This window comes from Lepidochelys kempii, chromosome 9 (assembly GCF_965140285.1).
Source record: "Lepidochelys kempii isolate rLepKem1 chromosome 9, rLepKem1.hap1, whole genome shotgun sequence".
Lineage (NCBI taxonomy): Eukaryota > Metazoa > Chordata > Testudines > Cheloniidae > Lepidochelys > Lepidochelys kempii.
Window position 1 is genome coordinate 87,752,644 of NC_136388.1, and position 10,794 is coordinate 87,763,437.

General features: G+C 43.3%; 1 protein-coding gene across 11 annotated transcripts in view; it reads left to right on the forward strand.

The window, feature by feature from the left end:
* The window catches only part of TENM1 (teneurin transmembrane protein 1), a 1,397,628-nt gene extending 1,391,501 nt beyond the window's left edge, over positions 1-6,127 (forward strand). For 9 of the 11 annotated variants that reach the window (XM_073361264.2, XM_073361263.2, XM_073361276.2 and 6 more), the window contains one exon: positions 861-3,364. In XM_073361264.2, the coding sequence (XP_073217365.1) occupies positions 861-1,619 (759 nt within the window). In that variant the 3' untranslated portion in view covers positions 1,620-3,364. Of the gene's footprint in view, positions 1-860 lie in introns of all 11 variants that reach the window. The other 2 variants (XM_073361279.2, XM_073361281.2) reach the window with 2 other exon arrangements.
* The last annotated feature ends 4,667 nt before the right edge of the window (positions 6,128-10,794 follow it).

The window sequence follows — 10,794 nt, forward strand, 5'->3', positions numbered from 1 at the left end:
TGGCTTCCACTCCCAGCCCTGATGCTCAAGGGTAGGGTCAGGAGGGTCAGAAGGCTGCACCCTGTGGGTATTGCCCCTCCCCACCACCTGACACAGCCCCCTCCTTACCACAATCCTTCAGCACAGCCCCATCTGCTTCCCTTGCACAGGCTTTGTCCTGCCATGGAAGCACATGCGACTCTGGCACAGTCAGGTGGGGGCTGGGTGGGTCTTCGGTTGCCCTTTTGTAGAGTCCGTGCCAGCCACCCCAGCAGAGGAGGGTAACTGCCAACTGGTGGCTACTGCAGCTCTGGCAGTGAAACAGGCAGAGAGTCAGGTCCCAGCATCCAAGACTGCCCTGATAGCTCCATCCCCAATTGGAGTTCATGCCCCACCATGTGAAAACCTCTCTTCTATACTATTATTCCCATTTTACAGATAGAGAATTGAGTCACAGTGACTTGTCCAAGGTCACCCAGGGTGTTTATGGTAGAGCAGGGAACTGCACTCAGGTCTCCCCCGTCCCAAGATGGCATATTCACCACTAGAATAGCAATTTCTGGGAGAATATAAGGAATCTTCACCAAGGTTTCTTTCTGTGTAGGAAGATGCAAATATGTGATTCTTCTTTTGATGCTTGGAAACTAAAGGGACCAAGAGACCATAAGCAGTACAAACAGGCCACTGTAAAGTTTATTACTATAATTTTTTGTTGTTGCTACACTGCCACAGATGTGCATGATACTTTACAGACAAATTTAAAGGATTGGTACCTAGTCTGAGGCACTACAGATATCAGTAGAAACTTGATATCATATGGTACTATAATGAACTGTATAAAAATCTTTTACTTCAAACTCTGTTAATGTTTATGTTTCCAGACTATCCTTGGCATTCAGTGTGAGCTGCAAAAACAACTTAGGAACTTTATATCCTTGGACCAACTTCCTATGACCCCCAGGTACAGCAACGGGAGGTGTCTTGAAGGAGGAAAACAACCCAGGTTTGCGGCCATTCCTTCTGTTTTTGGAAAAGGTATCAAATTTGCCATTAAAGATGGGATAGTGACTGCTGATATTATAGGAGTAGCAAATGAGGATAGCCGGCGCATTGCCGCTATCCTCAACAATGCTCACTATCTTGAGAACCTGCATTTTACCATAGAAGGGCGAGATACACACTACTTCATCAAGCTGGGGTCTTTGGAAGAAGACTTGGCTCTAATAGGCAACACAGGAGGCCGGCGCATTTTGGAAAATGGCGTCAATGTCACTGTGTCTCAGATGACTTCTGTGATAAATGGGAGGACTAGACGCTTTGCTGATATACAGCTCCAACATGGTGCTTTGTGCTTTAATGTTCGATATGGGACAACCATTGAAGAAGAAAAGAACCATGTCTTAGAAATAGCCAGGCAGAGGGCAGTAGCTCAGGCCTGGACTAAGGAACAAAGACGGCTGCAAGAAGGGGAAGAAGGCATTAGGGCATGGACAGAGGGAGAAAAACAGCAGCTCTTAAGCACTGGGAGGGTACAAGGCTACGATGGATATTTTGTTTTATCTGTGGAGCAGTATCTAGAACTTTCTGACAGTGCCAACAATATTCACTTTATGAGACAGAGTGAAATAGGCAGGAGGTAACAAAGAAAACCTCCGCCTTTGCGTCACCAAAGACTGCCTGTTTTTAAACATAAAATGGTTTATTGTATTGGTTTTTCTAGAGCAGAACTCTGTATATATAAATATAGAGGAAAACACATATCCAACTGCCTTTAAATGTGACAGAAGATGGTATTTTAATATTGTTTGTTTAACTCTGAGAGATGACAGTGAAGATTTTTAGTTCTTGTGTGGCAGTATTCAAAATTTCAGAAGCAGAGTTCAAATGGTTCAACAACACAACGTAGAAAGGCACCGCTCTCGTTTAAAATCACAGATACATGCAGAATATTTAAGAATTCATGTGCTCTGCTTTCTTCTTGAAGATACATCTCTTCTTAGTTCATTAATTTAATAACTCACAGATGATTAAAAAGGTAAAAGAGCTTGATTCTGCTCCCCTTACTCACCTGGGTAGTCCTTACTCCCATGAGTTCTTCCACTGACTTTAATGGATAGCTCACAAGAGCAAGGACTGTATTTAGAACCTTGTATCAGCACATTTCATTTTTCACAACTATGATCTAAAGAAGTTCCAGACCTGAAAAACAGGGGTAGCACAGAATGGCTGTCCCATATTACATTTATCTTCACTCATCAGTAGCCTCCTCCCATTCTCTCAGAGATCAATGTCATGCTGTGTCGAGTTTTGCATGTGGCAGTGTTCTATAATTCTCTCCCTGAGGGCTTCAGTCAGACCTGGGTTACACTGGATTCTGCTGGCATAACCCCAGGCACAGAAGCCTGATGGCTGAATGTCCTCCTGACCGAGTGTTGCACAAGGTGCCACAGCTAGCCATCACCACCCTAAACATGGACAGAAATGTGCACAAGGGTCTGATCCAAAGCCCCTGAAGTCAATAAGAGTCTTTCCATTGACTTCAGTGAGCTTTAGATCAGGCCCTGATTCAGTGCATCCCAAGCAATCTCTGCCAGTAGTACTTCTGTGGACCCCCAGAAAAACTTAAAGCCACTCTACTGGAAGGATTCGCAAATGCGCTCTGTGCCAGTGAGGGTGAAAAAAGCCCTGTCTCACTATAGAAAATAGTATCCTGTGTGTTCACTGGACAGGGATTCTTCAGTTCATGATTCATTTGTAAATTGGAGTCGTATCAGTTTTTTGTCATCACCTTAGCCTCTTCTCACATTAATAATTATGCTGTATGACTCAATTTTGATGTGTGAAAAAGACTGGTGGGTCAGAATTCGGTGAACCAAAGTGTGGATAGTAAGTGTAGGTCATTTTGGGAATGATTCTCCACGCTTTGGCTCAATCTGCAGAGCACATAGCAAAGTGTTGTAGGGTGGGAATTTAATTTTGCAGGATATCAGCAGCTGTCAATATAGTGATTTCACAGCAAAGTGTATGATCCTTCTTTTAACCTGTCATTTTAAAAGGACCTAATTGTCTTGTGGGGGATTGTGTGCAAATTTTCTTTGTTAATTTCAGATGGGATTAGAATTTTCTTTTAGAACCTATGTATCTTTAATGGCGACATTATTGCACATTTTTACCAAAATAGACATAGTAAATATAGTCTAATCATCTCTGCTCGTATTTAGTTTTGCCAAAAGCAGGGTTTGTTTTTTTTTTTCCTTTCCTGTTTTCTTTTTTCTTTTGTTTTTGGGCAAGTGGAACAAACTGTACTGAACTTAGAGATGAGCCTGAATTGGAACATCAGGTCTGATCCCCCTTCAAACTTTGGGGAAGTTTGGATCCAGCGCTTAACTTCACAACTTGGACCTCCCTTTATGGATTCAATCCTGCTTCCATTGAAGTCAGTGACCGGTTTCACCGCCGCATGATCAGGCCCAGTGATGAACTGATCCCGAAGAATGCCATCCACACACGACCCCAAACTCTGGGGAAATTTGGATTGAAATCCAGTTCCAAATATTATGATTGGGCTCATCACTCACTAACGTACAGTACTGGGAGCTGACCAAGTCTGGTATTGATAGCTCTGATCTCTGTAATTTCCCATAAAAACATGGAGAATTTGAATACCTCCACACCAGTCTAAAAATGGACCTTCAGATCCTTGAGCCTCTGATGTTCTTTTAATCAATGAAAAAATAATTTATGAACTGTATATAGAGAGTGCATTCATAAATGTGATGATGTATTTTATCACTGATCCAAGATGTCAATATTAGAGTCTATTTTACTTATATTTTAACCAATTATACTTTTTTGCAATTCACTAATGATGTATCATTTTCAAACTGCTTTAAATATCCATTATAAACAAACATTTGAAGCGCTTAATAGTAAATTACCTTTAACTGTGCATTTCTAGTATGTAATACATATTTAGTTAGCTTGTGCCTTTAGTTTCTTAAAGTTATATTTGTATTATATGCAGGAAATGCACTTCGTATTACCTACACCTGTGGTTTTTAATACTGCCTTGATTATTATTATTCTCATTATTATGCCAAAAGGTCATAGAGTGAAATGTATTATAAGTTTGTCTCTGAAAGCAGATTTGGCATTTTTCAGTTCATGCACAGAAAATTTAAGATACATTTTTGGACAGTGTTTCTTATGAAAATATGGATGTATAAAGAATCAAATGACATTACATGGCCCTGTATTCTGATGGCATAAGAACATGTCTTCATCATGTTTGGTTATAAAATTGAGAAAAATAAAAATTCAGTGTCATTTTTAGATGAATACAATAGCATTTCTAAAGAGAATTACATGTCTTTATTAATACAAGAGCACTGGAGGCCAAAGTTATACTTACACACACAGGCACCATTCAGTGAAGGAATAGATCTAAACCATCTTGTTCAAGAACAATGTCAGATCGAGGTAGGGAATATTTCAGTCTCCATGTTTGTTTATTTTTTAGTGACTAAGCCAATTTTCTTAGTTGTTCTTTAATTTTGCACTATAGCCTAGAGACCCAAATGACAAAAACACAAAACAAAAAAAATCACATGCAACATTTTTGTGGTCATTCAGATCCAATAAACTGATGATTGCATTCTGCGTTTGGAACCTGGTTCTAGAAGTAAAAAACCCACACACACACTAATGCACGCTATCTTGTATCAAAACACCTAACATGAGAAGCTACATGTTATATTTTTATCACAGCAAAACAAGAGTGTGTAAAAATAATGTTTCCTTTGTTTTCATGTTGATTTAGAAAACTAGAACATTTCAAAGGTATATAGATATATATATGGATATATATATATATATAGGTAGAACATAGCCAAATATATACAGACTGGACAATGTGCAACTCAGTGTACACATTCTAGCTGTTTAGTTAGAGATCTTTAATGTCCTCTCAGTTGTATGCTAGTTAGTAGCTGTCTTTTTTTTTTTTAAATCATGTTTTCATGCACTTTCAGAAGTTTTATTTTTTCTAGATCTGCAATTATTCCCGTTCACCAAGCCCTCTTTATATCACTGTCCTGGGGAGGGGAAGGCAACCCATATAAGTGTTCTAAAGAGGTATTTTTACAAGGATAACTCTACCAGAGATTAATGTTATTGGAAGCCAACGTACAGTAGCCTAAGATTAGAATGTTATAAAGAGAGGCATCTAGAGAAAGGTTGGAGTATGTAAGGAGGAAAAAAATCTGCAGCTTCCTTTCAACATGCTTGTCTGCTCTGCGGAATTCATATCAGCATAATTGATCAGTCTAACATTTCAACATTCAGATCAGACTGCCACAATGTTTTTTTCCCATCAAATAGAGACAAATAAAATGCTGACTGTTACTTAAGCCTGTCCTTTATACAAAGCATTGTCAGGTCAAAAGCTTACTGTGTGTAAGAGGAATTACTTCTCAACAGAAACTGATAGTTATTCAAGTTCAACTTACTGTGGATTTGTCTTGGCATTTGTCATCTTACATTATTTGTCCAAGAAAATGTGTTTGCCAGTTACAATATTTCCTTAGACTTAGTGGTGGACTTTAACTTCTTAATAAATGTTAGTATGTCAGATTGTGTCCTTGATGATATTTTACTTGTATGAACCATGGTAAAACACTGAAATCTTAATATTCTTCTGGCAAAAGTGTCAATAGAAGAGAAAGAGAAACATAGCACACAGTATATGTCAAAAACATATTTCTCTTTAGCGTTCTCATTAAAAGTAAAGATGTTTACAGTGTATGCCAAGAGCTTCAGTTTCTACCGAACGGTTAGAGGTTCTAATCTTACAGAAATTGTGTTATAATGGCCTGAGCCTTGTTGCTAGGAAACACTAGATTCCAATTTTTTATTCCTGCTCTAACTCCTGTGGCTGAATAGTGACTGGATACTGTACAGGTTTATTTGTTCTATGGCTGCAGTTAATGGTCTGTTGCATTTTGCTCTGGTTTTCAGACCAGAAGCATGCATTTTCTACAACAGCATCATAACAACATGTTGTAAATAGTAAAAGTGAATATATTATGTGTTGATATTTGAAAGAGAGGAAAGAAGTACTTTGACTATTTCATTTTTAAAAAATAAAATTGCAAACTAATCGTCGGTGTGACATTTTCTTTGCTTACACCAAGTACTCTCAAGCCATTCTAATTATTTCATACACAAAAACTTTTTTTTAACTTTTCAGTAAAGAGCCATTTAATAGAAAAGGGGGAGGGGGTTCAAAAGTATTTGTGGATGAAAGTAAGTGGTAAATTTTGGTATTGAAATGTAATTGTATTTCTGACCCACAGAGGTGCACTGACAATTAAAACCTGGTTGTGAAACCACACCCTACAGTTCTTGGACACATGCACCAATTCATCAGTGAGAGAGCAAAATGCTTATTAATGGCACTCCAAGAACTGAACCGGCAGGGGGAAGACTGGCCCAGTTTAGGTATTCACTGATCAAAATATAGCAGCTCTTATTTCCTGGACTCCTCAACCAAGAGCAGTTGAGTATGGTGGGGGGGAAAACTATGTTAGATGTGGTAACAAGTGAGGGGGAAGGGACCGGATGTGTCATCACAGAGATAGGTGGGTAAAGAGAGATTTCCTGAAGCAATGGAGTGATTAAGAAAAGGCGAACGGAGGGAATGGTAAAGTGTCTGCCTCTGGGCAGGTGCAGTGCAGCCTCACACTGAGGACTAATTTTACAAAGAAACAGAGGCAGACAGGGTGATGCTTACCACACCTAACTTTGAGGCACCTAGAAAAGCAATGGGAGCCACAGAGTTCAGTGCCTATGCTCAGAGGCAACAAATGTAGGGGGCCTTGCGGGGAGCATATGCCCCCAATTGCCAGCCAGGCATGCACCAGCACTGGCCAGGGTGGGGGATTTGCAGGGTGGAGCCATCACAGTCCCAAGAGCTCAGCAGAAATGGCTCAGTCCCAGGGCTCTCGATGGAGGGGCTGTCCAGGTGGCCAGCACACTGGGGCCAGGCAGGGCCATTGGATCAGGGCTTTTGCTGGCACCACATGAATCAGCAGAGCCACACCCACCTTCTCTGAAACAGTCGCAAGTGCTGGGCTCTGCACCAGCTTCAGCAGCCATGAAGTCCATCCAGGGGTGGCTCAACCAGGGGGGAACGCCCCCAACAGAAGGAGCTGTTGCCTCAGACACAAAGCCTGGGGAAGGCGCAGCCCCATGCTCCCAGAGCCTGATGGGGTAGCAGAGGGGCAAGCCCATGGCTTTCAGGGGTGGCGGGACTGCTGCAGTTCCTGCGGGTTCGGGGTGGCAAAGGGCTGGAAAGCACTTTCCCCATTCCACGGCTAGCTGAGGGGGCAGAGATGCTCCCCGTGCCTGTGCTGGGTTCCAGGCAGCTGGCATATACATGGCACAGCACCTCCTAGGCAGTGCCACGTGCAGGAGGGTCTTGGGCTTTCCCAGGGCACCAGCACAGGCAGAGGCAGGAACATGCTGGCCAGGTTGCAGGTATGTTGAGTGCTCCCGCCAGGGGCTGGAGTGGGAAGCACCCCTGCCGGGGGTTTATGGTGGAGCAGCAGGGCTGGGGAGAGGAAAGTGAAGGGGAAAAGTGGGGAGGGGACAGCTGGGGAGCATGCAAAGGGCTGATGGGGGGGAACCTGACTACCCCACGTCACCTCTGCTGCCCCCCCACCTTTAAATTGTTTCCCCCCAAATTAACAGTTACGCAGCGTCTCTGCTTCCCCTCACTATGCGACAGACTCATCAGAATGGGTTTCACAGAAGCCAGCATAGCTGGCATCTGGCCTAATGGAAGTGGCCAAGCTGACTGGCTGTGCTAAGCCCCATCCTGCTCACCACGTGCCATTCTCAGCTGTAACTTCCCTTTTGGAGTTAGGGGCCAATCCTCTTTTACCAAGAGACCTTGATTGGGGAGGTGGGAGAGATGCCCTCATAATTGTGGTTAGGGGGCCCCACCTGGGAGCCCAGGGCTACTGGGGGAGAAGCGGGGGGGATCGTCCATCACTGAGGTATGTGCCCTGGCCCCTGAGCTATAGGCTACCCTGATGTGGGTGCGCTCTCAAGCCCACTTTGTGCTACTTTGGGGGGAAGGCGTGTGCCTGGGTGAATGCTAGAACCACTAGGTTATCGCGTGATGAACATGCACGCTCTCTGGCCTACTTACTTTTAGTCACAGAGGGATCAGTTCAACAAGCGGGGATAGCAAGAACTCCCTCCTCTTCCCCCCTCCGCCCCGGCCAGAGGCACCTGCAGGTCAGGGACTGTGGGGGGCAGGGAGAGGGGGCAGCTCCATGAGGTTTGTGTGACATCCAGTGGGAGTGAAGGGAGCCTGGTTCTTGGTTTTACATGCCTGCAGTTAGGTACCTAAATCCTTTACTGACTGTAGCCCTAGCTGTCAAGACACACTGCATGGCCTGAAGTAGGTGATGCTCAGATGCCTCCACTGAACCTGCCTACAGGGAGGGGGCATAACCTGACTAAGGAGCGTGCTGAGGGCACCAAGACAGTTGGTATGCTTAATAGTCACGGGGAGATGCAACAAAAGACGGTGTTGAGCGAGCTGGGCCTGAGGAAGGACCGGTCAGTGAGACAGCAAAGGGATGGTGGGTGTATTGCTAGAAAACAAAGAAAGTAGTGGTGAGGGACAGGTACAAGGCTCTGGGGTTAGACACGTCACAAAATGCAGAACGCAAGAGCTGCGACAGTAAATACAGTTATTTGACAAATTAATTGTCATAGGGTGTAAAATACGGCCCTGTTGTTCCATATAGAACCTGAAGGCTCCGTCCCTATTTCCATCTAATGCTACTGAGGCAGGCAATGACAACAGCACCAAGAAGTAATCTCTTAATAGTTCACAGCAGCACTTGAACTAACGCCTGCAGCTTGACCAAAGCATGCCGCTTCTCTCCTAGTTTATGCAGCTTTTAAAAGAACTAGACAATTCTAGCATCAGCCATCGGCAGACTCGTTTTCAGTCCATTGCACATCACAGAAGCATGTCTCACACTGCTCTTATGACACAGGGTTTGCTCAGGTCCACATGCTACCATCGAAGTCATCAGCTGTTTTGCATAGACAGCAGTAGCTGGCTGGGGCCCTTGGCCAATGTATCTCCCTAATTTAGCACCAAGCTTGAAGCTGCTAGGGATTGTTGCTAAGATTATGTTTTCAAGTAAGTTGCCCCTGCATTTGACTGTCCTGACCCATGAGAGACCAGCTGAAAATACTATGTTGCATTGAGGGACTGTGGCTAAAATTACATCACATTGTCGCTTTTGTAACAGGGCAGCAGCTCAGTGGGCATGTTGCTGAGGCAAGAATTTGACATTTTACTTTGGCTTCTATATTGGCACAAGCTGTTACATGTTGGGCACTGCAGGCAGCTTTGGAGCCGAAAAGGAAAGAAAGAGCTAATGAGGAAGAGTGCTGAAAGCCAAAAAAACAGCAGCCAGCAGTAAAATCTTTAAGGCACAGACACAGACTGAAAGGATCAATCAACAGAAATAACAAAAATACAATTTCATCCATTGATGTTCTTGTTTAATGGGCACCTCATCTGCTGTGTGCCTGATGTCTTTGATGAATTATGTAACAATGAAAGAACAACTTTAAATATTTTATTGAAAAGTATATCAGTCCAGATCTGCCACACTATAAAACAATTAAGTCAGAAAAACTTTTCAGCCAAGCATTGATATAATGAGTAGCTACAGAACAACACACACACAAGCATTCTATAAAATATTACATTAAAAGTAGGACTTTGAGGGTGGCTCAACTTAAATGAGAGTTGGGAATAATTTAGAGACAAACTGAACAAGTACTGTAAATGTTAATGGATTTGTGACACCTGCTCTATGTCTGGAGGTTTAGGTGGTACATTTAGTCACTTTTATAAGGAAAATTTTGTGCTTTAAAATAAATATTTTCTTTTATTTTAGGCTGTTATGGAACAACTTATCAAATGGTAATGTGATAGGAATGAAGTTTCTTTATGCCAATGAGGGCTCTTCTGATGCTGCTTATCTGATGTCTATGTCCACTCCCTAGAATCTGTTTTGTCTTGAGTGAAAACAAAGGCATTTAGCCGTGTATGTAAATGAAGCTTTCAACAAGCTGGCAACTGTGGCTCCTTGGTCTAATTATCAGCCATGCCCATACAAGTGTGGTGTATAACAGCCCCCTCACAGAATGGAATTCATTCCAGTGCAAGGCCCACCCACCACGTCAGCCCTGCGCCATGACATTGGCAAAGCCCTGCTGTGTATACAAAGCAGTGGGTCCCCACTGGCTGCATATGGAGGGTATGGCAGGGTATGGCAGAGAGGCTGAATCCACAATTGTCGGAGCTGGTGATCAGGCACCAGTGCACTGGAGACAGAGAGACTGCAGCCAATTTCCCCCAGCCCGTAGATAAAGGCAACGGTGGCACATATACTTAACTACAGCATCTTCCCCAGTGTCCACACAGCATGGCCAAGTGAAGCTTGATTACTCAGTCATTTTAGGGCAATCAGGAAGTTCATGCATGTGAGAGTACATCATACAGTGGTGTATAAACCATGGCAGAGCTAACTGGACAGGACCAGTGTATCAGCCAGTGTATCAGCAGAGGGCAGTGCTGGTGGCCAAAAAGTCCTGCATAGCATGACTGCAACCATCTATTGCATGTAGACTAAAAGGACGGACAGAAAGAAGGGAACAAATTATGGTGGGGGAAGGGAGGTGCAGGACCTTCCATCCCCCAGTCACTTCAGTCCTCCC